The sequence below is a fragment of the Falco naumanni genome, chromosome 9, assembly GCF_017639655.2.
Source record: "Falco naumanni isolate bFalNau1 chromosome 9, bFalNau1.pat, whole genome shotgun sequence".
NCBI classification, from domain to species: Eukaryota; Metazoa; Chordata; class Aves; order Falconiformes; family Falconidae; genus Falco; species Falco naumanni.
Genome location: NC_054062.1, coordinates 25708526 through 25735083, shown reverse-complemented (window position 1 = coordinate 25735083; position 26558 = coordinate 25708526). Strand labels below are relative to the sequence as shown.

The 26558-nt window shown below is 36.7% G+C and overlaps 1 protein-coding gene across 2 annotated transcripts in view; it reads right to left on the bottom strand.

Annotated features, from left to right (window-relative positions):
- The window catches only part of LOC121094010 (adhesion G protein-coupled receptor A3-like), a 277788-nt gene that overhangs the window by 176603 nt on the left and 74627 nt on the right, over positions 1-26558 (bottom strand). The window contains exons 1-3 of one of the 2 annotated variants that reach the window (XM_040607077.1): positions 24063-24122; positions 5425-5496; positions 1565-1636 (exon numbers count right to left, since the gene is read on the bottom strand). In XM_040607077.1, coding sequence (XP_040463011.1) covers positions 1565-1596 — 32 coding nt within the window. In that variant the 5' untranslated portion in view covers positions 1597-1636; positions 5425-5496; positions 24063-24122. Of the gene's footprint in view, positions 1-1564; positions 1637-5424; positions 5497-24062; positions 24123-26558 lie in introns of those variants that run through there. The other variant, XM_040607076.1, reaches the window with a different exon arrangement.

Below are 26558 nucleotides of genomic sequence, written 5' to 3'. Positions count from 1 at the left end.
CTATCATACAAGAGGAAGTGAACATTCTTGAAGATGAGAGGTTTGGTAACTTCATTAAGTAATAGTATTCAAAGTGAAAAAGCGTAAAAAGAATGTCACTTGAGAATTATATTTAAGAAAGGTCTAATTCAAGTTTCTGTTATAAACCAGGGCATCAGACAGAAAAAGATACAGAAAGTCCTGGATCTACACTCATTTGGAAATGAAAGTTAGCCCCATCTTAAGGGAAATGTAAACATTTACTTGAGATGCACAAAAAGACTAGATGCAAGAAATTAAAGTGTTAATTACAAATAGAAACACCACCTTAAACTGGCTACTTCTGGCTTGGGCAGGTAATACCCTACACTAGGTAAAAAGCTGGCTGCATGGCCAGGCCCAAAGAGTGGTACTAAATAGAATCACCTCCAGCTGATGACTGGTCACAAGCGGTGTCCCCCAGGGCTCAGTGTTGGGGCCGGTTCTGTTTAGTATCTTTATCGACGATCTGGATGAAGGGATTGAGTGCACCCTCAGTAAGTTTGCAGATGACATCAAGCTGGGCAGGAGTGTTGATCTGCTGGAGGGTAGGAAGACTCTGCAGAGGGATCTGGACAGGCTGGAGCAACGGACTGAGGCCAGTTGTATGAGGTTCAAGGAGAAATGCCAGGTCCCGCACTTGGGTCACAACAACCCCAAACAGCACTACAGGCTCGGGGAAGGCTGGCTGGGAAGCTGCTGGGCAGAAAAAGACGTGGGGGCACTGGCTGACAAGCAAACTGAACACGAACCAGCGCCATGACCAGGTGGCCAAGAAGGCCAACAGCATCCTGGCCTGTATCAGAAACAGCGTGGCCAGCAGCACTAGGGCAGTGATGGTCCCCCTGTACTTGGTGCTGGTGGGGCCGTACCTCGAATCCTGTGTTCAGTATTGGGCCCTCACTGCAGGAGGGACATTGAGGTGCTGGAGGGTGTCCAGAGACGGACAATGGAGCTGGTGAAGGGTCTGGAGCATGACTCTTATAAGGAGCAGGTGGAGGGATCTGGGCTTGTTTAATGTGGAGAAAAGGCAGCTCAGGGGGGACCTTATCGCTCTCTACAGCTGCCTGACAGGGGCTGTAGGTGGCGGGGGGAGGGGGTTGGTCTCTTCTCCCAGATAACAAGTGACAGGACGAGAAGGAGGAAACGGACTCAAGTTGCACCAGGGGAGGTTTAGATTGGGTATTAGGAAAAATTTCTTCACCGAAAGGGCGGTCAAGCATTGGAACAGGCTGCCCAAGGACACGGTGGAATCGCCACCCCTGGGAGTGTTTAAAGAACACGTAGATGTGGTGCTTAGGGACATGGTGTAGTGATGGACTTGGCAGTCCTGGATTAATGGCTGGACTTGATGACTTTAAAGATCTTTTCAAACCTAACCAATTCTATGATTCTTTAAAATATCAAGTCACTACATTCAAAGGCTCAGGAGAGGGTATTTTTTTTACTACAAAAACTATAATTTTCTTACAACCAACTGTTCTCAGGTAAGATATGTGACAGTTTGGATTTCTCCTATTTAAAACAGGAGTGGTATTATACTCACAGTTTGTGAAGACTGTTAAGTCCAACAAACATTTCTGGTGTTAAGCAACCAATCCTGTTATTTGAAAGATCCCTGAAAGAAACCAAAAAAACGTGAAACATTAGGTCTGTCTTATTCATATACAGCCTCATTTTTAACGCTTAAGGAATTAGAGACAAATGAGAAATAAGATCTTTTTCCATAATGTAATGTAACTGAATTAAATAGATTTAACAACTTTTATATTAACACTATTGAGCAACATTCCACAACTCAACATACCATACTGCAAAGCACACAAATTGCATTAAAATATGATTTTTATATGTAGCAAATAAACCCCAAAAATTATTTCCAATGCAAATAATTTTCTTTATCAAAGTTACTAGCACCTGTTTGTCTGCTTATGAAAAATAACATCCATTTTTTTGCACACAATATTCAGCCAAAATTGACATATTTTTACTGTCTACTAACGTCTCATCTCATGGACAGCATCCTTTCTTGCTGAAGAAATTAAAGAAACCAGAGGGCAATTAATTTTTGAGCTAGCAAGAAAGTCAGTATTGATAAGCACTTGGCAATATCTTTTAAGAGCAATAGTGTGGCTGTCTCAGGCCACAAATAGTACAAAGCATTACGTTCTGTAACTCTGTCTGCACGAAGGTGAATGGTTCTTTTCTGCTTAAGTCATACATACAATACAATGTATAGGAAATGTATAGGATACTTACAGGAAGGAGACAAAAATAGGCATGAACAATTATGATGTGATAACAACATGAAAACTGCCCCTCAGTGCATTCTGAAGTAATATTTAATTTTACATATTTGGTTTTCAACCTTAACTCAAATTTTCCTTCTTATCAAGTATGATTTTTTTAAGTAATTGCAGTAATGTAAGGATTTAGGTGATTATAAATCCATTAAAATGTTAAAATTTATCTGAATATATTTCTGTTTTATAACCAGTGGTAGTCTTCCAACTCCTTTGTTACATTGTGCAGGTTCTCTATTTTTCTATGGCTACATGAGAACACTGAAGTAATCAAACGGGAGAATAAAGGCTGTAGCTTGACAAATCCGGTTGCTGCTTTATGGAGACATATTCAATTAGCTAGAACACAAAGGCAGTTTCTTTAGAATTTACTACAAAGTCTTCTTCTATCAGACAAAGAATAAATTATTAATTAAATGATGAAACATCACATTAGAATGAAAATATTTCTTAAATACTTGTCAGGGATATTAAGCAGGCAACAGCCGAGAAAATAGTGTAGATGACAACATAGTGCAATAAATGCATATTAGCATTATTCTGTAAGTTCTCCTAATGAAAGCTACACAGAAAAATCTAAAAATGCAAGTTTAAAACATACATACCTATAGGTATCTATACATCTTTCTGTTAGGAGAGGTAAACACTAAACAAGAATGTCCCCAGAATTCTTGGTTGGGTAAGACTTTGCTTCTGCCTAAGCAATGTCTGAACACGTATGGCAGAAATGCATCACTATGTGGGGCATAATTTCGGTAGCAAAAGTAAATTTCAGCTAAACTAATCAAAACAAGTGCATATTTCTCTTAAGTGTGGCACACAGTAAAATGATATTTTTAACAAAATGAAAGGCTACATACCCTTTTCTCAACATTTACTTCAATGAGTGTTATTTTCACAGTAAGATATATGGCAGTGACTGAAATCTCTGTATTGCAAAACATGTTTTCTAAAAAAACTTTAGCAAAAAGAAAAGACAGCTTGCTGCACATTCCTCCAGACTAACACATGTTATATTAGGCATAATTCAATTCATAATGTACAAATCTGGTGTTCCTTCTCAGGAGTAAGATATTTAACTTACTAATACTGACTCGTAAAATTGATGTTAGAAAAAACAAAACTCTCCTTTGCTGAACAGTCAAGTGCCATAATTTTAGTGCTTCATAAATTTTCAATTTTCATCAATTTTGTGTGTACCTTTTTGAGTAATCTCCTGAAATAATTCAGTTTGTCATTCAAATACAAATTATAACAGTTCTCCAAATCATTCACAGAAAACATTCTGATGTTGACAGCCTGCAGTCTGTGACTTGCCATAGCCATATCTCTTGCAGTTGCTTATATGACATCAGCTTCTGCTTTTCACAGCATCATTTATATTTTACATATGAAATAAGATGTGAATGAAAAGTACAGTCTTAAAGTAATTACTGTATTCAGCATCCAACAGGAGTTTGCACTATTTATTCCTCTTGCTCAGATGCTTGCTACACAGTTGCACAGCGAAGGACTGCAGAGATTTTCTTGCTTACTATGAAACCAAACACGTGGCAGTCTAGCAAATAATCAATTCCCTGTCTCTAGATTGCTCCCAGCGTTGCTTGTTCATATCAGAAACAAGGGTTTCTTTGAGATCTAGCATGATAAGTCTCAACATTGCCATTCCTAGTTTGCAGACGAATTTTTCTTCTCACTTTCCCCAATGCCTAATGACTTCCTGGTCCTTGGCTTGTCCCTCCTGGCTGACCTAAGGCTCCACCTGTGCAGTCTTCAGATGTGCAGCCCATGACTTGCACAGGTTTCTTGCTTTTCCCACAAGAGGTCAGGGTTGTGTTATTAGAGTATGCAGCCACAGCAACAATTAGCACTCATTTTGATCATTTCATTGTATTGCTACCCCTGTACACAGAGCGAGCAAGAAAGTTTCAACCGAGTATTTTTCTTTGTATTAAAAATGTATATGCCACTCCAACTTCATCATTATTATGTCATTGGCTTTCTACCCAAATGTGCTAAAACTTAGTGGCTGGTGTTAAAAAATACTGCTACCTGTGTGATCAGAGATGGCAATCTTTTACTTAGGTTGTGCAGTGTTCCATGTACATAGCAGTTAGGGAATTGAACCTTCAAAGCAAAAAAGCAGAAGGATTTGTAAACTTCTTTTTCCGTTGATTTACATTCCTTCTCATCTAAATCTTCCCATAATCCCTGTTTTCTCACAGGTTTTCTCATCACACGTAAGGCAGCACACACGATGGCTAGGCATGTGATGATGGCCTGGTTAGCCAGTACACAGTACACAGACATTTGGAAAATTATAACTAAAACCAGGTTCATCTCATTTTTCCTTTAGGCTGAGTAGAACTGAGGAGGGTCGGCAGTCCGTTTTAATTAAAAGCAAAAAGGTCCACTTGTACGATCTTACTAACTTAGATATTTTTACCCTCTATAAATGCAGTTTAAAAATCAGCCAGTGCTTTCAAAAGTATATGAGAATGTTTTCAAAGAGAGGAATGCAAGGATGATGGACAGGGAACATAATGCATAAATCTTGTTTCCTTAGAAAACGATGCTAAAAATAAAAAAATCAAGCAGATTCAATGTGAGAGGTATGAAAATGGTAGACAAAATCTAAAGCATGACAAAATTTCCTTTCTAAAAAAATTTTTATAGATCTGGTCTGTGATAAAAGTAAACTAGACCTTACATAACGAAAAAAATTAGCCTAGCACAAAACATTATTTACACATATTTAAACCACTTGGTTTTATTTTTAATTAATGTCTGTAGTGATATTTTGTCTGCTAAGTCATCAATTAGGTATGGGTTTTAACTTTGTAGATGTACACCTTACGATATTTATTGGGAGGCAAACATAATTTTAAATGGGAAAAGGTAAGGAAGGGGGAAATGGAAGAAAAAGAAAGGGGAAGAAGAAGAAAAATGCACAGTAAATTTAAGAAGCACTGTGTGAGATTTTCTATTTTACAGCTGGTATCCTTATGTGCTTATTGCTTGGTGGCATATTTGCATTGCCCAAGGACAAAAATGTCAATACAAACACAATTTTCAGAATAATTCAAATGGAATTAATACTTACAGCCGCTTCAGTTCTGAAAGTCCATGGAAGGCCCCTGGCTCAATTGTGCTGATCAAATTATTCTTCAGATCTCTAGAGAGACATAATAGGAAGAGCAATTAATTTTGACTTTACCTACTGTACTACTGTTATACACAAGGAGTACGAAATGTAATGAAATTCTAACCTTTATCTGTCTTAGCTAAAACCAATAATGAATTTCTTTTAAATAGTAACATCAAAAACATTGTCATTTGCAGTTTATAAAAACATATTTTTCTAAGAAAGATGGTTAAGATTAGATGTTAGAAAAAAAATCCTGCTTGTTTTAATTCTTCTCCTATTTATACTTTTCAAAACAAGCTTATCAGCCATTCTTGCCCCAGGAAAAATATTTTAATCAATGAGTGAACAAAATAATCAGTCAGCAAAGCAAGAGCCTTTTAGTTTGCTTATTCATTGCACTGTGCACTTTACACTTAATAAATTTCTCATTTCCACCTAATGTAGGCAAAGCAGCTGGCATGTGAGACATAAACAGGTCAGGTTTCTGTCCTGAAATACAAGCAATTTCTCATATTTGGCAGATAGGTGCTTCATTTTGCACTTGGTGACAATCCAGAGGATTGGCTGTTGCACAGATAAAGAATATTTCACTGGCATTAGTAATCTCATCTGCTCTTGGCACAGTGCTTGGGGCCATGACATTGCTTTCAGCTCAGTCCCCACAGAGATTTACTACTGAATTGTCTCAAGACTCTTGTGATGTGAACCCTGAGGAAATGCCTTCAGTGCAATTAGATAAGCAGGCCTAGGAGATAAATGTGGTAAATTCATGTAGAGTCAGTGTTCATCTTCTGACAATTTGCAATTCATAGGAAACTATTGTTGCACAGTAATACCAGCGTTGTTTCTCACTCAGACTGGCCACTTCCAGGATATTACTGCACATACACTGCTTGACCTTGCCAAAGTATGGATGTATCAACAGCCACATGAGTCATCTTATTTATGAATTTTTATTTTATTGCAAATAAAATGCACACAAGATGAAATCTTGGTTCCGCTAGCTGTGGTTGCCCTCAATAGGGCAAGATTTCATCCCAAACAGGATATATTTTAATTTCAAAGTCCAAATCATAAATATGTCTCTATTTGGTACCCATATCTGCAGATATTTTGAATGCACTTCCAAAAATTTGTCACACCCGCCCATTTCATTTTAGTGCTGGTGCTGATGAGTGACCTGTCCCTAACAAAGATCTCAGTCAGACTCTTAACAGTCAAGTTCAGTTTTCAACTTGCAATATGCAACACTAAGAGTCCTTAAGAAGGTGATAAGATATTCTGATTACTTATGTACAAGATATTTTGTGTTACATAAAAGACATGCGGAGCTATTAAATGCACAGCAGAGCAATTTTGATAGGAAAAAAACAACCTGGAATACCAGCTCAGTTTATAACATATAGATATTCTGTTGATAAAGTTGTAAAATCCTAACTGTAAACAAGATTCAAGATAATCACTTAGCATTTGTTTAAGTCTAGTCAGCTCAAAGTTTATGCTGCATAATCAGCAAGGTATAATACACAGGTATTATATATGGCAATGTCCTCTGTCCAATAACTTCAGATTCTCATTTTTTCTTTGTTCCAGCTGGCTCTACATAGCACTTTCATCATGACAACATGTTGCACCTCATCTTATGACATTATCAAAAAAAGCAAAGGACCAGAAAAAGGCAGGAAAATTGAAATCAAACAATAGGCTACACTTTGAGTCTTTTTAAAATGTAAGCATCGCAAAGCATATAGGTTTACTTATTAAGTGTACCTGTGATTAACTTAACTGGTTACAAGCATTCATAAAGCTATGAAATTTTAGAAAATTTGTGGCCATGCATATCTGAAAATCAGTGGTGTAGTTTCTTGCTGTTTTTATCTTGCTGTTTTTATCTTAGTTTTTTTCAGTTGCTTTTTTCACTAATAAACTATTATCTGTTCATTATGCAAATAAATTCAATAAAATATGCTAATCTCAGTCCAACACAAATGCAAAGGATATTACAAGAACATATTAAAAATGGGCCAACTATTCCAGTTGTCCAGTACTGATACAACGTTTAAACAGTGACGCATGACTGTATGCATATATGTAAATACTTCAGGCATGGTCATTCCTATTTGCCGGAGCCACAATGGCAGTCCCTCACTTGTTCCTAATCCAGTAAAAAGCATAAAACCCAGACGTGCTTCCTCTTCTCTGCTACTGTGCAGTACAGAGGTAAGTATGCCTGTAATGCCTGGGAAAGAGTCAGAGCCCATGCAATTCCCTAGTTTCAAGAAAGCAACAACATAAGCCAGAGGCAAGGGGAGAAAAGGTGGCACACTGGGGCAGAGAAAAAAAGGAAAGTGTCAGTTCAGGAGACAGAAAGGGGCAGAGCTTGGGCAAGGATCCTGATGGTGATTTGAGCATTCATAAGCAAGCTACACAGTCCATGATTAATTTTATGCATAGGGCTAAGCTCTTTCCTTTCTCATGAAAATCACACAAGCAAAACAATTGCAAAAACACAGACATCAAGGCTGGTGCTTGCACCAATTCTCACTTGGCAAAGCACACAACCACCTCATGGACAACAGAGAGGAATTAGGGGATACAGCCATCCTCCTGCAGGTATTCTGCCCGTCTCGCTATTCCCTAATGCATGCAAAACAGTTTTCCTTGTTTAGTCCCTTTCTCGTCCCCTGGATTTGGATGAAAGCAACAATAGTCATCACAAATTAAATACAGGGGATGATGTTAGAATGAAAACACTCTCTAAGAACTGGAATAAGCTTTGGGTTCTTCTTAAACTTTGTGGTCAAACATCTCTGTCTTAGTTCCCTGGAACCAGCAGCAGGTACTAGATTCATCTTTCCTCTGCCTACATCTGCTCAAGAAGTTGCGATGATTCCTTTAACTCTGAATTTTTCACACCTTCTCATAAATAAAATTTTTTACACAAAACTTCTGCAGTGTCTTCTTCAGAGTCCCATCGACTTGCAAAGATAAAACAGTGTTTGCAAAAGTTAATCTACATGACTGTATTTTCCTTTGGTGGCTTAGGATTTTTGCTGTGTGGGTGACCCAAAGCCTCATTTCTAACCTTCAGATATTCAGCACTAAACAGCTTGGTCTGCTCTGCTTCTGTTCACACCAAACATCAGGGCTTAGCCTTCCCTAGGCAGCACTACACACAGTATCCTCATGAATGGAATAGAGAGCCTTTTGTTTGTTGTTACATATTATTACATATTGTTACATATTGTTACGTATTGTTACATACTGTTACATGTTTTTTAAATATTGTTATTTATTGTTACATAATGTTATATATTGTTACATATTGATATATATTGTTACATAGTGTTACATGTCGATATATATTGTTACATAGTGTTACATATGTAAGTACTCTGGTTAAAGGATTTTTTTTAACCTGCAGAAGTGAGTCCCAGGCAGAAGACTGAAAGGACACTGTCCTTTGCACATGAACTTCTGTATACTTAAAACTTACAAGGCAAACCAACAAAACCAAACAAGCTCCCCCCCCCAACCCAATACTACAAATCCTTTGGATGTCTGCTGATTTATCTCAGGCTTTACACTGCGACACATCTGAAAACCACTTAAGAGGCATAGTTCAGAGCAAATACATTTCAGGCAGGGGAAGCTGACAGTTTTAATCATTTATCCTTGTATCAATTACACACATTCTACGTTAACTGGCAACTCATCTAAATGTTCTGTTACTTGTAATTAGGGGAAGTGATCATCTCTTATACCCAAGTGTTAACAGCTCACAACAAATATAAGAGAGTCAGTATGAGTGGCAAACTGTTGGCAGGTGAGTTTTAGTGCCAGTCAAAATAACCAAGTAGACAAAAGGTCTTCCATTTACTGAAATACGCTATGTCCTAGTTTATGGAAACTCTGCTCTGTTTCCCCATAACGTAACCACATAGGAAAAATCAACATAATCCTAAACTATCATCTACAGGAAGAAAAAAAGGCCAGTTTAACGTTAGTAGAAGGAACACCATTTGAAGGAAAAGTGTCCATCACTTGCACTGTCTCCAAACAAGGCATCTAGTCTCCTTATTTTGGAAATTACGCTTAAATTAGGTAGGTCATTTTAGTAAGGATATTCTCAGAAAAGTGTAGATGATTATACTGCTGACAATCCTAGCACTTTCTTAGTAATTAGTATTATTCCATAATGTTTCCATATACTTCTGGCCTAAAAAAATAGGTGTTTTTTTCCTTGTCATCTTTGAAGACTGAAATGAAGATTAAAATTAATAAATAAAATTATCACAACTGTTAGTCACTTACAAATTTTACTTCTACAGTAGAAGAATCTATTTGCTTGCCTCCCACTTGCATTTCTTACAAAACTACTTTTATTAAAATATTACATTAGCTTCTCCCATTTTCTAAATTAGCAAAGAGCTTATTATATTGAAGCCTTATAGCAATGAGTATCAACTTTCACTGAGCTAAATAAAGCAACGAGAGTAAATTTGGTTGTATGTTTACATTTTTTCCCTAAGAGCTACTGCTGAGGTTTGGCAAAAGGTCATGAACCAAGGCATGCCAAACAGCAGCGGAGCCTGGGCCACACACATGCACACATGCGTACATGCCATGCAAGTGACTTTAACATTAACCAAAAGTCAGAGGAAAGGGAAAGAACCCCAGTATCATAATATTGAACGACCACAGCATGACCCAGTTAAAGTCCAAAAAGAAAGCATTTTCTAACTGACAGTTATGGTTTTGCATCCTTTCTGATGCAGCATTCTAACTTTAAAGTATCTATTCTGAATCTGAATGACGTGTCATTAGTGGTGTGGGTGTATGGATCTCGTGGTGTGACCTGAAAATAAATCAAAACCAAGTGCCTTGTACAAGCATAGATAGATGGAAGTTACACTAAGTTAGCTGTAGCCATAATAACTGCAGTACTTATATCAGGGCTGCACAGCTGCACAACACCAAAATTCTGCAATACTTATTTGAATTCTTTTCCCCTAATTTTATTACAGTTGCTAGATAGACCTGCTGCATGGCACACTGATCTTAACTAGACCTGCACAGGTAAAAGAATAATATAGAATAGACCATGTTAGCATTAAAACCCAATCTCAAAGTTACAGCAAGTTAACAGAGGAGAGTTTCCTTTTAAGTCGGAACTTGCATAAATTACATATAATAACCATTAAGCACTGTCCTCCTACATGTATGTAGATAATTTGTATGTATATGCAAATAATAGTCCCACAGGTGAAAACACTTGAGGATTACTAAGCATCACAAGCTGCTGCGAGTTTATAATCTTACACATTGATCTGTGAACTGACTTTTACTTACTAAAGACATGTAAGAGAAGTTACCTTAACAAAAACAGATGACTTAAGGAGGGAAAATACGTGTTTGAAATATTCACTTCCTCATGGATTAGCTGAGTGGTAAACGAAACAAGAGGAAGCAGCTACTAATGGGACTTTATAAGAACATTTAATAGTTACTCTAGACCTCTCAGCTATTAGACATCTTTCGTGGCCAAATCCGTGATTATCTAAATGTGTTCTTGAGATTCTTGATGCCTCGGGTTCACAGTATGCACTTACTTAGCGTAAAACATAGTGGGGAAAATCGCTAAAATACACACAATCTGGTAACAAAAGAATCAGTTTATCTTAGAACTACATTCTGACACTTTGGGCATTTTGTACCACCATCTATACCATCAGACACTACATATTCTTCCCTCAACTTACACTATATGTACTGTAGATATTTTGAATACATATTCATAACAAGAATGTTCAACTAATTCCAGTACTTTGTTCAAATTCCTGACATCAATACATCTTCCATAAAAAATTATAGGTTATACCAAGAGGACATCTGTGTTTAGAAAGCTGTCATTATGGTGCTGCAAAGTTTCCAAAAAAGCTCTGAGAAAAGCAATCAGTTGTTGAGCAGATGCCAAATACCAGTGAAATATGACTGACTCCATATTTTGCATATTACTATGAAACAACAACAGGAAAAAAAAAATAAGGTCACATCTTCCACTTCTTTCCTATGAAAAATATTGCAGCTAAACTAAATGGCACCTTTGCCCAAGAAATGAATGCAGACTCAGGACCCTTGAAGCAGATTCACTTTTAAAACATCATTATGATCACGGCGGTAGGGAAGAGGCATAACCAATGATGAAAGACAACATTTGGCACCTATCCTGCGGTCACACATCAGGGTTAGCAGTCCTGGATACACAAACAAAGAATGAAGATGATATTGGTAAAATCTGTTCGAAGACTTTTCAAATGTACCCATCTGTACCATACCTATTAGGAGCCAGAGCCTCCTTATTATACTTTGGGGACCTGGATACTATCAAAACTTATTTTCATCTCCCTTGTTAGTGAACACATTGTCAGTCATACACTGTAGACTGAGAAACAGGCAAGTTAAGTGATACCCATTCCCTGGTATCACCACCAGTAACTGAAGCTCTCCCATGAAATTGCAGAACTCTTGGGTTTTATGATGAGAGTGGATATTTAATCTACTTTCCAGAATCAGAAGAGTGATGGTTGTGTTGCAGTTAAGTTTCAATGTGTAAGGATAAATCTTTTTTTTAGATGATTCCCACAAGATGATCAATGTAAATGTGCACATAAACATGAACACTAATTGTCCAATAATCATCTGCCTTTGCAGACACAGAGACTACAGAACTTTTGTTTGTTTAACAAGTTGGTGCATGTGGATTATGCATTTTCCTTTAATATTCTTTTTTAATCAAAGCCATTACTTGTTGGATTACTTAAAACAATAGACTGTAAGGACCGGACAAAAAAAAAAGTAACTGCTGCCTGTTCAAGGTACTAATGAATGATCAAAAGTTTCAAACCAGTCACTTGATGGCAATAATGAGATCTAGAACAACAGAAAGGTCATCACATTTTTGTTTTTAATTTAAGGATGATGACTCATTCATGTCAAATGTGCTGTGGTAATTTGGCAATTATTCATTGTTTAGGAACATGCCTAAAAATGTTAAACAAAGTGCCAATAATGGCAGCTGAAACAAAACAGATACAGGCTTTACGGCAGTTTGCTTGCTCACAGTATCTCACAGAATGTTACAGTGTATTTCATTTTAATGGGAATAATCATAGATCAAGAATATAAGGATCAGAGTATTTTAATTGACGGAGCATTATGTCAAATAAGGAAAAGCTGGGTAAAGCAGGACAGGCTTCTGCTGCAGATTTTTGGTTAATACATTTTTCTACATATATATATTAGAAAATAACAGTTAAAAAGATTAATTTAGGTGGTATAAACTCTAGTTGCACTCTAAATATAGTTTCAAAAATCAGAATCTGGGATGAGGACGTAAAGACGTTTGGCACCTGATTTTACTTTAGAATTTTGTTATTTATAGCTCAAAATTAAATGCATTTTCTAACAAAGCAAAATCGCCTGTGTTTTCCAGATTCTTTTTCTTTGGCCTGTTTTCAAGAAGAAAAAACTCAGCAAAATATTCAAATTCCAAACATACACAACAGTTCCTATGTATGTTTTCTTTTCCTGGGAAATTGCACAAATACAGAGATATATGGTAGGGTCACATTAGGTCTGAAAGTTCTTGGCTGTGTAGGTGCAAAAGCACATGCTTGGCCGTGAAAACCTGGGGAGTCAAGACAGAGTTGCTGTGCTGCCCAGCAGGAGACCCGTGGACCAGTTCCATGGGGCTAAAACAAGACTGAAACGTCCAAAGCAAAAAATGCCGAGGGAAGGACATACAGTGTATTTCCGTGCCCACAGCTTTGCAGGCAGCTCCGCAGGGCCAGCAGAAAATACCTCCATGAGTGTTGGCAACTGTGCCCTGGTATGCAGTGATAGATTTGGCGTTATGTTGGTTACGACAGCGGAGCTTGTGTCTATCCACGACTATGTAGAGACATGACGAGCACAGAAACTTTTGGTGGCTGAAAAGAGCCAGAGGCTTCCTTAATTTCTACACGCATTGGGACTTCTGCATGTGTTCATGCCTAGAAGGCAGTTCAGCATGGGTTAGGTTGCTTGACATGTTTTCCACTCCTTTTGAAAAAAAAAGGCTAATCATTGGGAGAAGAAGAAGAAGAAGAAAAATCAGTTCTGAGCTGAATTCCAACCTGTGAGAAAACTGTTTGCAAAGAAAGTGGAAAAGTAAGGAACAAAGTATCCTCAACTTTTTTATTATTATTTTTTTATATGAAGTACACAGGCAAAACAAAATGTAAGACAGACACTTAGAAAGTGAAAAAAAAGCACTTTCTACTGAGAAAGGTTTAAACTTGAGTGTAGAAATTGTTATTCCACATTCTAAGACTGAAGTTATTTGCCTGTTACAGATTTCCAGCAACGTGTGTCCAATATTCTTAGGCCAAATTTCAAACTCTGGCCCACCAGTTTAACAGCATAATTACAATCTTGAAAATGAAATAATGGAAATTGAGCCAGTATTTTCAGAAGTGCATCTGAATTATTTTTCCATAATAAAACAGGGAGATTACCAGAGTACCAGGGTAATGAAAGTATGGGGTTTTAGCTATAAAAAACATAAAACCATTGTATCATGTACTTTTCAGTAGCTTCGGTTTTTTTTAAAAGGAAACATTTGATTCTTTTTCTGTTACTAAGCAATATTGACTTGGAAAAATACAAGCAATTCTTAATTGAATTTAGATTTAAATTTCAGAGAAATACTTTCTCCTGTGGCTCAAAACACCCAAAAGAAAAAAAGAAAGAATTCCATCCTGAGCTGTAAGCAAAAGAGAAGTACCTGCAGATGGCTTACAGATTAGCTTAGAGTAGTTTTGAGCCACAATAATAGTTTACTATGCAGTGTATATCAATAAAATATGAATCGTCTTTCATATAATGTTTATTTTATCATAGTGTTTTCGTAAGACAGAAGTAGAACACTTCTAAAAACAAGGTGATTCAATTATGAAATGTCAAGGAGGGACTCCACCTTTCTGCCTGCTTAGTATTTCTATGCAATTTCATTAAAAAAAGAATCTTAATTAACAATATCACAAAGAACATAGTCGCTGATTATATACTGCATCCCGAGGGACCTACAGTCATCATTTAGCTTGTGATGGGAGATGGACAGAACAAGACTGCCATAACCTTCACCCACCTCCAGGAACACGTACACTCAGAGCCTTTCTGCCTATTTCCCCGGGAATACAGCAATGCCTGGATACATTCCAGCATTGCCTAGATTAGGAAGCCTTTTCTGGGGCAGGGGTGGGATTAAAAACAGAGACCATTTGAACATTTAATTCATCCAATGTTGGAGGGAGCATTAATTACATAAAAACCTGCCAATTTAAACTGTCAGTAAGAAATGGTTTAAGGATAACAGGAGAGAACTGTCTATAAGCAGTTTATCTCAGAGGAATTAAATTTTTCTGAAAGACTGGTCTGGGAATCCTTCCCCAGAAGCCTCTGTTTTATATAAACTGGGGTTTTGGTAATAACTTAGACAAATGTAAGTAATTTAAAAACCAACCACATGTGCCAATAAGAAGGCAGGCAGAACTGTCTTCTCCTGCAGAAATCAGGGTTAACAAGTATTGTCTTCAACTGCTCTGAAGAATTTCCTTAAGTATTTGCACTGCACAGTTTTTATATTTATACTTTTCCCAAGGGTATTTGCCAGAAATTTTAAAATACTTCTTGCTAAAATTTCATATGAAATACGGATGAATGATGGAGCAAACCAGAAGGCTGAAAAGTAAGGAGCCCAGAGGATCTATATGAATATACAATTTCTACACATTCTTTAAGCTCATCACCATGTACTTTTTATGCCATACAATATATATGTTGTGAGATTTTCAAGTAAAAATTATTGTAAACAAACTAACAAATTCTATTCCTTCTACCTCAGAAGTGCCAGACTGATACCAATTTCAAGGCAAAACCTCTCCTATTATAAATATTAAGATTTTGGCATATACTTTACAACTTGTCCCTGTGGGTCTCACTTAAAATCTTCTTTTTCAATTATTTCCATTCTGTGTTGTTTTTTTCCTAGTGTTTCAGACAAAATTACAGGGTTTTAATCTTTTATTTTATATAAATGTCTCAGTTATTCAGCTCTAGAATATACAAAGATTATTAAAAAAAGAAAAACAGCAAAAATCAACACAGCCATAATAATACACAGTAGTAGCGGGGGCCACAGGAACACAGGAATGCCCACAGGTCTTCAAACCCTGAAAGTATACCATAAAATGGAGAAAACAGGAAGGGATGCACAAAAAACCAGTGCGAGGAAAGAAGGATGCATATTATTGTTGGAGATAATTATTGCTGAAGGCTGTTAGTATGTTTTGTTCAGTTACTTATCACTTCTTTTTCTGTCCTTCTCACCACACAGAGTAATAAAACTTTTCCCAGCTTGTCTTTTCAACCGTATCTTCATGGCATCTCTTATTGCACCTTCTTCAGATGGCCTCTCCCTCAGCCTCTCAGGAACAGTGCTGTGTTTCCCCAGTCTTCCTGTGGAAGGCCAGGGACCCAGCTATTCTCTCTGACAAATAATTCAGTTTATTCACCAAAAGTTCAGTCAGGCATGAAGGGGCAGAAAAGCCCACTTTTGAGAGAGTGCTTTGGAGAGCCACAGCCCAATTTCTCCACTAGCCAGCTGTGCCATGCTGGTTTCCTAACGGGTTATTTTATTTTCAGTTAGTTGTGGAAATGAATTAAAGAATGTATTTCTCAGTAAAGTGCATACGCTATACTGAGAATAAAAGCGTACAGACAGGAGATTGATCAGCAATGGATATCTCACTTTAAAGCTCAGAATCATGCCCATATATGATAAATCCTAATCCAAATATTTCCCTACCGAAAAAACTGTTAATAGTTTCCAGTGCTGGTAGAGCTGGAAGTATTGAAGAAGAAACTTGGTGGCAGCAAAGGTGCTTTATGGTGGCTATTTTACCACTTGTATTTATAAATCTGCACTTGATACATCTTCTTAAAGGATGACAGCATCTGACACAAATCATCTGTTATCTTAATGACATCACTACATAAAACGTCAGATGAGCAAGTGTATCATTGTGGTGGGTTGACCTTGGCTGACTGCACATCAGACTAACTGAAGTATTTGTGGTTCTAATGGGAAACAGGAGCCTAGATGCTCATAAATTCAATTAAGTGACTTTCTGAAATACAGCTAAACCTCATGTTACATAAATTAAAAAAAAAAAATAAAGGAATTGTTCATTATTTAAATAGCTTATAAACTAACTTTAAGAGTTAGTTTATGTTATAATCCTGTCATTTATGACTACTAATATAGACTTTTTTTTTATAGGACACCTTACATAATTTTTCTAATGTGGAATGCTCTGATAGATCTATTCATGACTATGCTATAGCAAAAATCTTAGTGTCTAATCAACCAGTTTGTTCAACAATACAAGAACAATTTATATTGCAAGAAAATGATGACTTAACAGCAAGTGTCCAGGCAAAATTCCTACAAAACACTACGAAGTGTTTTTACACACCTGCATTTTAAGAAGTGTACAAAATATTTCTCTAAAATAACAACTCTTACATCTAATAAACGTAACTAAATTAGTAGACTATTAGACTATTCCAAGTCAGGAGTCTGTATTCCTGTTGACAATATTCTTATTCTACAGCTGATCCTGAGAAACTGGTACTGTATTAGTTGTAGAGGTGCTTTGTCCTGACTGACAACACAGGAAAGATCCTTTTCATTCTAACTTGACAGCAAAAGTGATCTGCAAATTATAACCTGTCATTTCTGCCTGCGGTTGTCAAATACAACTTTCTTTTACTCTGTTTCTGAACAATTCACACACTTTTAACCACCAGTGATTTTCCCTGTATTTCTTTCCCTTTTCTTATATTGCTATCCACTGAGTTTCAAGCAGTAATTCCTGGCTTTTGTCACGTTCTGCACATTTTGTATTCATACAACTGTAATGATCTTGAAGATGTTTTTCCATTAAAATATTTACCTGGGATTATATTTAATAAAAATATGTCTTATATTCATTCCTCCCACTTTGAAACATATTTATCTTTTACACCTTAAAAGATACATGCAGTATGTTTTGCCCTTTTAAAAAGTGATGAATCCAGTACCTACTCATAAAACACCAGTACTAGACTGTGATCTAAATGCTTTTTAGCCAAAAATTTAAAAAATAGCTTCTTAGGATTTTTATCCAGCAAAATGAATTATTGAATTGTGGATTATGACCATCACTTGCAATCATTCCTACTAAAAAAATCTAATAATCTTAATCTTTACTTTAGTCCTGATATGAACTGTTTAGATACTAGGACAATTAATGTAATATAAAGGTAAAAATGTCTTGATTGTATCAGAGACATAAGTAGCACAAAGATAATGACCGTTGCACCAGTAAAATATGATGGCATGGAGAAAGCTTCCAAGTATTTCAATTACATACTACATCTAATTTAAATAATTATTCAAGTACTGATCAAGTCAAATTGCATCTCGTATTCCAAATGCCTCCTGCATCTCTTCATGAAGGAAACTTTCATAGACGAGGCTTTACTAGTCGTTCATAAACCAAGTTTATATTACCATATATCAATAGGACTACATTTTTCTTATTCTTTCAAAGTCTCATATAATATGACCAACCGAACAAGATCCATTTGTGGAAAATTTAGAAAGGACTTAACATTTACTATTTTATGTTGATTTAATTGCAAAATTATATTCTTCTATTTGATATGACATTTACCATTTAGTATGCAGTTTGCATCACAGTACCTAAACTTCACAACTGGTCGTTTGCAAAAGCGTCTCTCCTCAACAGCTACTTCACTTGTCAAGAAAACCAAATCTGACCTGAGACCCTGCCATGTCTCCCTGTTATGCAAAATCACTAAAATATTTCTTCCTTTAGGAGAGATTTATTTAATAGTGAAACAATGCTGTTTCAAACTAGTATTTCCTAAGTTGCCATTTTTGTTGCAAGCAATCTCAAACCTTCTCAGCTGAAACCCAACTAATAACCCTGTGCTTCATACTGATTTCAGTTCCAGGTAACTGTGAATTAAAGTTCACTATATCTACTTGTGAACTAGCAGAATCTGACATTTTTATTAAAAGATGACTGTGAATCTCCCTAACAGATGCTCTAATGTGAAACTGGTTTATCAGGGAACAGGTCACACTGACTTTTCTAAGGTCAATACCAAGTTTTGAATTCATCCTTTTCCTGAGAACTCTGAAAATAGCTCAACAGATCAGCAACAGTTGCCAGAGAGCTCAATAAATAACACACATGTTGTTCTTTGGGAAGTCTTCCTTTTGTAGGTTATTTTCATTTAGCCAATATTTTAAAAAAATCTATTATATTTATGCAAGCACTACCAGAAAAGAATACTGGGACACAGCTAGTCAAATCACATAAAGTATTCACAAACAGGAGAGCACAGACATTTCTGAAATAAAAAGCAAGACCAGCTAATCTTTTCTTCAAATCAGTTGACCTGAATGGCAGAAATAATTTTCAACACTTTTAAATACTCAAAGCATATCAAAAGCAGAGCCACAGTTATATGTACCAGGCCACTCGAAGCACAACTGGAAAAGTGTTGGCCCAGGTCCAAAAAAGCTCTTAGGCTGACTAAAGTGAAAGTTAAGCGGAACATAGGTACTAAGTCCCAGAGTGCAATTTACAGCCCCCCCCCCCCCCCCCCCACCTCCTACACGTCCCAATGGCTGCAGGTGCCTCAGTCATCACTTGCCAAGTTCCCGAAGCACAGAAGTGGTGCCACATGTGCTGCACACCTTGGAGCTGGTCTCCTACAAAAGCTCTTTCGGGATTTGCAGACAAGACCTGCCCACACCCTGGCTCTCTGTGGGGCCAGGCAGGCTAAAGGAATGCACTCGGCAAAGCCACAAAAAGAAAGCACAGCCCAGCATCCTGGAGAACGGCCAAGCGGTGAGGAAGTGTTGTCATCCATCTTTTCTACGACAACCTAGTGACTGGAGCTGGGAAAGTGAAAGACTGTTTCCAGCATCGTCCTCGCCCAGAAGGGATGCATACCTACATTTAAAACACACAGGAGCTGAAGAAACAGACAGGGGTCTCTGTTCCCTAAAACAGTATTACTGTATTTTATCAAATGAATGTTTACAGCAAAACCCATTTTCTCCTTGTGAATAAAATACCCGTGACACTTGACCACTTCTGGTTTTTTTTTTTCTTTCTGGTCCCATAAATCTTAAACTCTTGACTGCATATTCGCACAGGTCCACTTCAGCAAGACCTACATTCTGGTTAAGGCCTTTCCCAAAGAGGTAGCAAATGTGAAATGTGCTTAAGCTGAACCTGAGTCCTCTTCCGAAGCAGATCCTCCAGCCAGCAGGCTAGTATAGAAAGAACAAAAGCACAATGACCAGGTTACCAAAAAAAATATGGAGTCAGTTACGCCTGTGAAGAAGAATGGCTTCAGAAGAATTATTAGCTTGCAAATCCCTGTCCCACAAAGTATTCCAGCTTAGGGCTGCACAGGAAAGAGTCATCAGGCTTCAGCATTTCCCTCAGCACTTGGGGCCTGTTTAGTCCTTCAGCATGGTGGCTGGCTGGATTCTCTTACACAGCTGACTCTCCCCATCCACTGGATAAAGAGCTCAGGCCTCCAAAGAATAGATGAGAATTACATTTTGAAAGCTAAATATCTGTGTTACGCATGACAGTGCTGAGAACCACTAAGCCTACTATATCTTATGGATGATGGGAGCCTTAGTGACTTCCTCAGCTAGCAAGCTGCTAAATTTTCTGTTTAAGGACTATATGTATTATGTACTACCCATTTGGCTGGGGTTTAGTTTGTTTTCAGCTGTTTTCAGATGGCTTCGAAATAGGCCAAGACCAGAATCAACTTTCTTTTCAATCCAGCAAGCAAAGACCAGACAAGACAGCAGAAGCAACCCAGAGCAAAGAGCATAATTAATGTGACACATGCTCCCTTCCAAAGTGGAGAGCTGAGGTGCACATTGGGGATTGCAGCTCAAATCTCTAAGAAGTAATGGCAAAGTGCAATACCCCTAAGAAACACTGCAGGCAATACTTTGAAAACCAATCATCCTTTTTAATTTCAAAAAAGACGTGGAGCATACAGCTAAATAAGATTTTGCATTTCCTTTCCAATATAGGAATTTTAAAAAGGGTTAATGCTGGAGAACAGTGTTTTCCTGTGGAACATTATACACTGTGCACATATTCCACTCTTATCCCTTCCCCTCTGCTGATAAGTGGTGGGAAAGGGCAACTCAGAAAAAAGTCATCCCATATCTGTCTCCCACTCGGCACACACTAACCCAGTTCTCCAAAATCTCATCACAGTGTTCAGCTCATTAAATTCAGCTGAAGGACGAGAACTGAGCTGCACCACTAAATGCACACTGCTTGTGTTTACCAGCAAGAACACTGCATGCAGTGTTGCTTACAACACACCCTGTAATACGAAAGCATTCTTGTTGGCAGCTTTGACAATTTATCTATTCATATCAAAGTGAAACAGAGGCTGCTTTAAAACTGTTGCTCCCTGTCCTAATGGGAAAAGAAGAATATTAAAATCTATCACAGTGAAACCTCTGTTGCCATCAAAAGGTCGTTGATCCAACAGACAAACAACCTAGTGTTAATGATTTAACAAAACATTTTTCACACAGATTACATGCTCATCCATCAATATATAATATTTTTCACATCAAGAAAATAAAGATAATTTTCTTTTAAAATGCCAATTGCAAAGAATTGTGTGCAAATCAAATACAATGCTGAAGTAATTATGCTTTTACCTACAGAAACAGATTAAAAACACAATTAAAAAAGAAAAAAATGTTGCCGTTGTTTGGAAGTAGACTCATTAATGGGAGAACTGTCCTAAAAAGAGAACAATGCTGTCATACAATTTGTTCAGCAGCCTCTTGATTTGACTAGAGCTATATGCAGGCAAATGTATAGGCCTGGATTTCTTCACTCCCTTGTCTCTTTTTTGAGCACGTACACGCATGAGGGAGAGAAGCTCAGAGGCTGATCTTGACTTCATGAAACTAACTAGACCACCACATTCCTGCCAAATTGTGTATGACGAAATAAACATTACACATTATTTCAACCATTCTAAATTTAAAAGAAATGAAACTCACACAATAACAAAAATATGAAAATCAGTTAAGACTGCTTAACTTACTTTGAAAATAAGTTTTTTTCAGCTCAAGAAAGGTATGTTAATAGTTTGACTCTGAAATTGTCAGCAGAATAAAAAGCACATGCATGTATTACTGAACATACAGAACCACAAAATGAGAGGCTTATTTTTTTCTTGAACTGGAAGCCTCAAAACAAAATATCCCCCCCATTTTCTAAAAATAAAAAAAGGTGTATTTATAAATGTGTGTTAATAACATAATAACCTCAAATGCAAGTTCCATATTATTTTAACATTATATTGACAGTATCCTGCACAATTTCTGGTAACTTACAATATACTACATTTTTTTCAAGAAATTAAAATGTAAATGCTATATCAAAACATGTACAGTTAACGTGAAAGTGATAATGGAAATATTTGTGTGCAGTCTTCAAAAATATTTTGTAGATTAAAAAGTCAAAATTTACAAGTTAAAATTCAGCACAACACATCATCATCAGACAAATTTAGCAGTTTTAGTTGCACCATGTACGTATTCCTCCATAACTGATGATGACAACACACTTGTTTATTATGTATGAAATAAGATTTACGGTGTATTTAAGTATTCATTTTATTGCTTTAAGTCATTTAGTTTTATTACTTTATTTAAGTGCCAAGTTGGTGACTGCAGCTATTAAAAAATTGTGAGTGTTGAAAACATTGACAGCTAGGTGAGGTTCTTCTTTTTTGTTCTGTTTTAAACGAGAGCTCCTCTCGTGTAGAGTAGAGCTAAATAGATTCAAAGTTAGAACGACTGTATGTAACATAGGGGTGATTGATCCAAAACAAAATTACATAGGTGATACAAATTTAAAATAATTCCCTGACATACTACCTACAAGTGCAGAGAGCAACAGAATTAGTAATTAAAGTTATTTCCATACAACAGTAGATTTTAAGTATGAACTGAACTGTGCATGCATTTCAGTGGATGATCTAAATTGTGTCATGGCAAGATATTAGAAATAACACATTTCTACCTGTCATTTATTTTCTACCTTTGTAATTTGATTGTAGCTTACATGTGGGTCTTTTTCAGGGGTATAGTACTGCAATTCATTTAGAAACTTTTGTTGGCATTTGGAGTAAGCTGTTACTCTAGATTTACTAACAGGTTGGGGTAGTACTAGTCTTGTACAAGTTAGCCACCTAAAATCACAGGGCTATGCATGACTAAGCATTGCTACATTCTACTAAGCCGACAGATCTGGCCTTTTACATATTAGATAAAATACAGAGGCTGATGTCCAGAATAATTTCAGCAGCTGCACCAGTAAGATTTTACCTAGAACTATTCTTGCACTTTGTATACTTTTTACTGAACGACTTTTTTCCAGGAACAGCACCACCAACAAGAATAATATATTTTATATTTATCTTACAGAAGACTCCAGAAGGTCCCAGTCACGGCTGGAGCTCTTTTGTGCTGTGCAAACACATTTTTTCCCAATTTGTATACATATAGAATGACTGGACATAAGCTCACCCATATACAATTGTTTGCAGGATCAGCCACAGATGTTATATTGCCTGCCCTAAAGAGATCAGAATAAAATCCACTGGCGTTTTGTCACTGACCCCTGAGAGACCAGAATGAAGTAAAATCTTGTCTTACAACTTAGTTCAAATGCAACAGAAATACAAAGTATCAGTTGAAATAAAACTTAAATAAAACATGATTTAAACAAAATAAATTGCCCCAGATTGCTCTGAAGCTGGGGAGTGTTCATTTTAAGTTAATTCTATAACTGTTTCCCTGGGCACAGACTCTTCATGATACTGACTCTACTAAAAAGCTCCTTCCCAACCAATCTGTTCGGTTCAACTTAGCTAATGTTTTTGTGACACCAGTATTTAAAGATCTGCATAAGATTTATAGGCTACCACAGCGTGAACTCTTGCCAGTAAAGTCTTAATTACTTTCAGAAAAACATGGAATGTGATGACCATGTTTATTGTTATAACCTTTTTTCTTTTGAACTAATCAAATACAGCTTAAACAATTCACTGGAAAGACAAAATATTCATAAAAGCTCCACAAGACAGTAATTATTGAAGGAAATATCAGAAATTTGCAGCCTTCCCAGTAGCAGAAAAAGCCTGTCCCATTTCTGGGGAAAAAAAAAAAAAACAAAAAAACAAAAAACAAAAAACAACCAAACAATAACCCAAAACAAAACCAACCCCACAACCCCCACCCTAAAAAAAAACCAAAAAAACCCACCAACCAATCTGGCATAGACCAACATTTTTGGCATTTATAAATGTCCACAGTGTCACCCAGAAAACAGATAACTTACTGTATAATGTATAAAATCTTTAGTCCAGCTGGTCCATTTTTTCTAAACTTTAAAAAACATTTCCAAAAATACAAAGCATTTTTAATGGATTTCAATGGTCTCTTTCTTCTTTTACATAAAATCACTCAGAAGAAGGATGTTTTCTTAAAAACAATCTGCTATCCAGGTCCACCCTCCCAGGCATGTCCCTTGGAACTGTTCCAAAACTATCCCCAAAGCACTGGCGTTTCAGCAACTGGAATGACAACTTCTTTTTAATTGTTTGAGATCCTGCAGGCTTCTATCTGAGAACAAAGCGTGCACATAAAGCACATTCTATGGCCATGATTCAAGTTCTTTTGAAAATAAATGATATATTGAAATAATGCTATGTTATATAAAGCAGCCTCTCTGACACTGGATGCTCAGTGTTACACCAAATCATAGCCAAGTTCATTTCCCACTCATGCAATTGGACATACTAGAAGCACAATAAAGCTTACATAAAGCAATTTTTTCATTATGTGGAACCTAAAGTATTCACTTGAAGTTTGAAGGGACTTTACCGTGAAGAAGCAAAGATGAAGTCTGTTTAGCAACAGACAAATAAAATATTGAATCCAACACAAAAGTCTATTTGATGGTTGGTAGTGATACATTTTAATATGACAAGAACAAGGGAGTATCTAATGAAGTTCAAAAGCAATATATTTAGAGCTGACAGAAGGAAGTACTCTAACACAATATGTAATTAACCTACAGTGTCATTACCAAAATATATCATTGAGGTCAAGAGCTTAGTAGGACTCACTAAAAGAACTAGGAAAGATATGCGTAATGAGAACATTCACATACACATCAGACAGTATTTCTGAGGACATATTATAAAAAGAAAAAGTTTCTTGCATGGTTTTTTTTTATTATTTAAAAAGTAATTGCCTTTTCTGAAGATTTGATAATCTTGTCATACATCTGAGCTGAAATCCTGACTCAACAACGTGGGTAACAGAGCCACTAACTGCAGTGGAGTAGGATGCTCATCTAGCACTGGCAAGGGGCAAAATATTGGAGAAAGTGCACAAACACTCTGGTTTACAGCATGATGATTTAAATTATTCTAATTAAACCAGTAAAAGCCATAATGCAAATGCTTTTTGAGCACTTCAAAATTGCTTAAGTACACGTGGCTTTGTTGGTAAATTACAGAATCAAGCTAACCAAATTTAAACAATCTCTAAATGAAATTAGGTTTGTGTATTTATAAAGACACAGCATTTCTTCCACATAGCCCTTCAACAGCAGTACTGAGGTACATCTCTTCCCTCACTTATCCCTTCTTAGTTCTTATATCTATCAATCTGTCAATTATTAATACTTTTCAGAGGCCAAATGGCTCAGCTATAACGTAAACTTGGTGACAATTGATTTTGTAATTTAATGCAAGGGTTCAGGCTGTTGCTTTTTTTTCCTTTTTTCTCAGAGTTGGCATGCATTTCCCAGGCAATATAGAGAACATCACATTTATTAAATTAAGTCTTCAGCTTTCAGAAGACTTTACAAAAGGTTATATTTGTCATCTTCAGTGTTTATTTTACTATGAAACCAACACATTCAGCAATAAGTCAGATTTATTGTGAAAATAAACACATTAGAACCTTATAAATAGCTGTTAGAAAAGTTCCGTATGGTCTGCCAAAAGCTCCAAATGATTGGTTCATGAACTTTTCCTCTGCATGGTCTAATGGCTTGAAAAAATTGTTTATTTTTGACTGGTTATGAATAGATGAGGATTATATTTCATCTACAGTCTTTATTAAAGTACCAGGATTTAGAAGAAATCCAAACTTTTAAGAAACACACATTAAAAAAATAAACTGTTGACAGCAGATATACATATTGGAATGGCAAAGTGGAGTGCTACTTTAAAGTTGCATTACACAATGCGTTTCTCAATTCACCTGATTACATCTCCTAAAAAGAAAAAAATAAATCATTGCTCAAAGATACTGTAAGACTTTAACAGTTTATCTAAATGCTTATAGCAATTGCCACAGCACGGGTTAATGCAAGGAACTGTCTGCTTCATCAAGAAGGATCTTACATCGCCTTATACTTGCAGCAAACATGCTTTATCAAGCGTAGGAGTCTTTTGGTGAGAGGCTGGACGCATATCTAGCTGCACATGATCCCTGCATCCTTTGGTATGCAATGCCCTCACAAATTGGCTCCCTGGGAATGACAATGCTTTCCCCAGCGTCAAGGAATCGGCTCTGATTTCCAAATCACTCAGACCTTTTCAGATCTTTCCAGCACACAGGCTGCACACAGAGGCCAGGATGCTACCTCCTAAAACCTGTATGGAGAATTGTTCCTCTAAAACGCAGCCATCTTTCTATAACTGTGCTGAAAGATCAAAGTCCTCATCTTCAAACCTTATAAGAACATCTGCAAAATTATATTCCATTGTTTTTCTGAGTATGAAACCAGCTGTCACTACTTTAATAAAAAGCATATTTG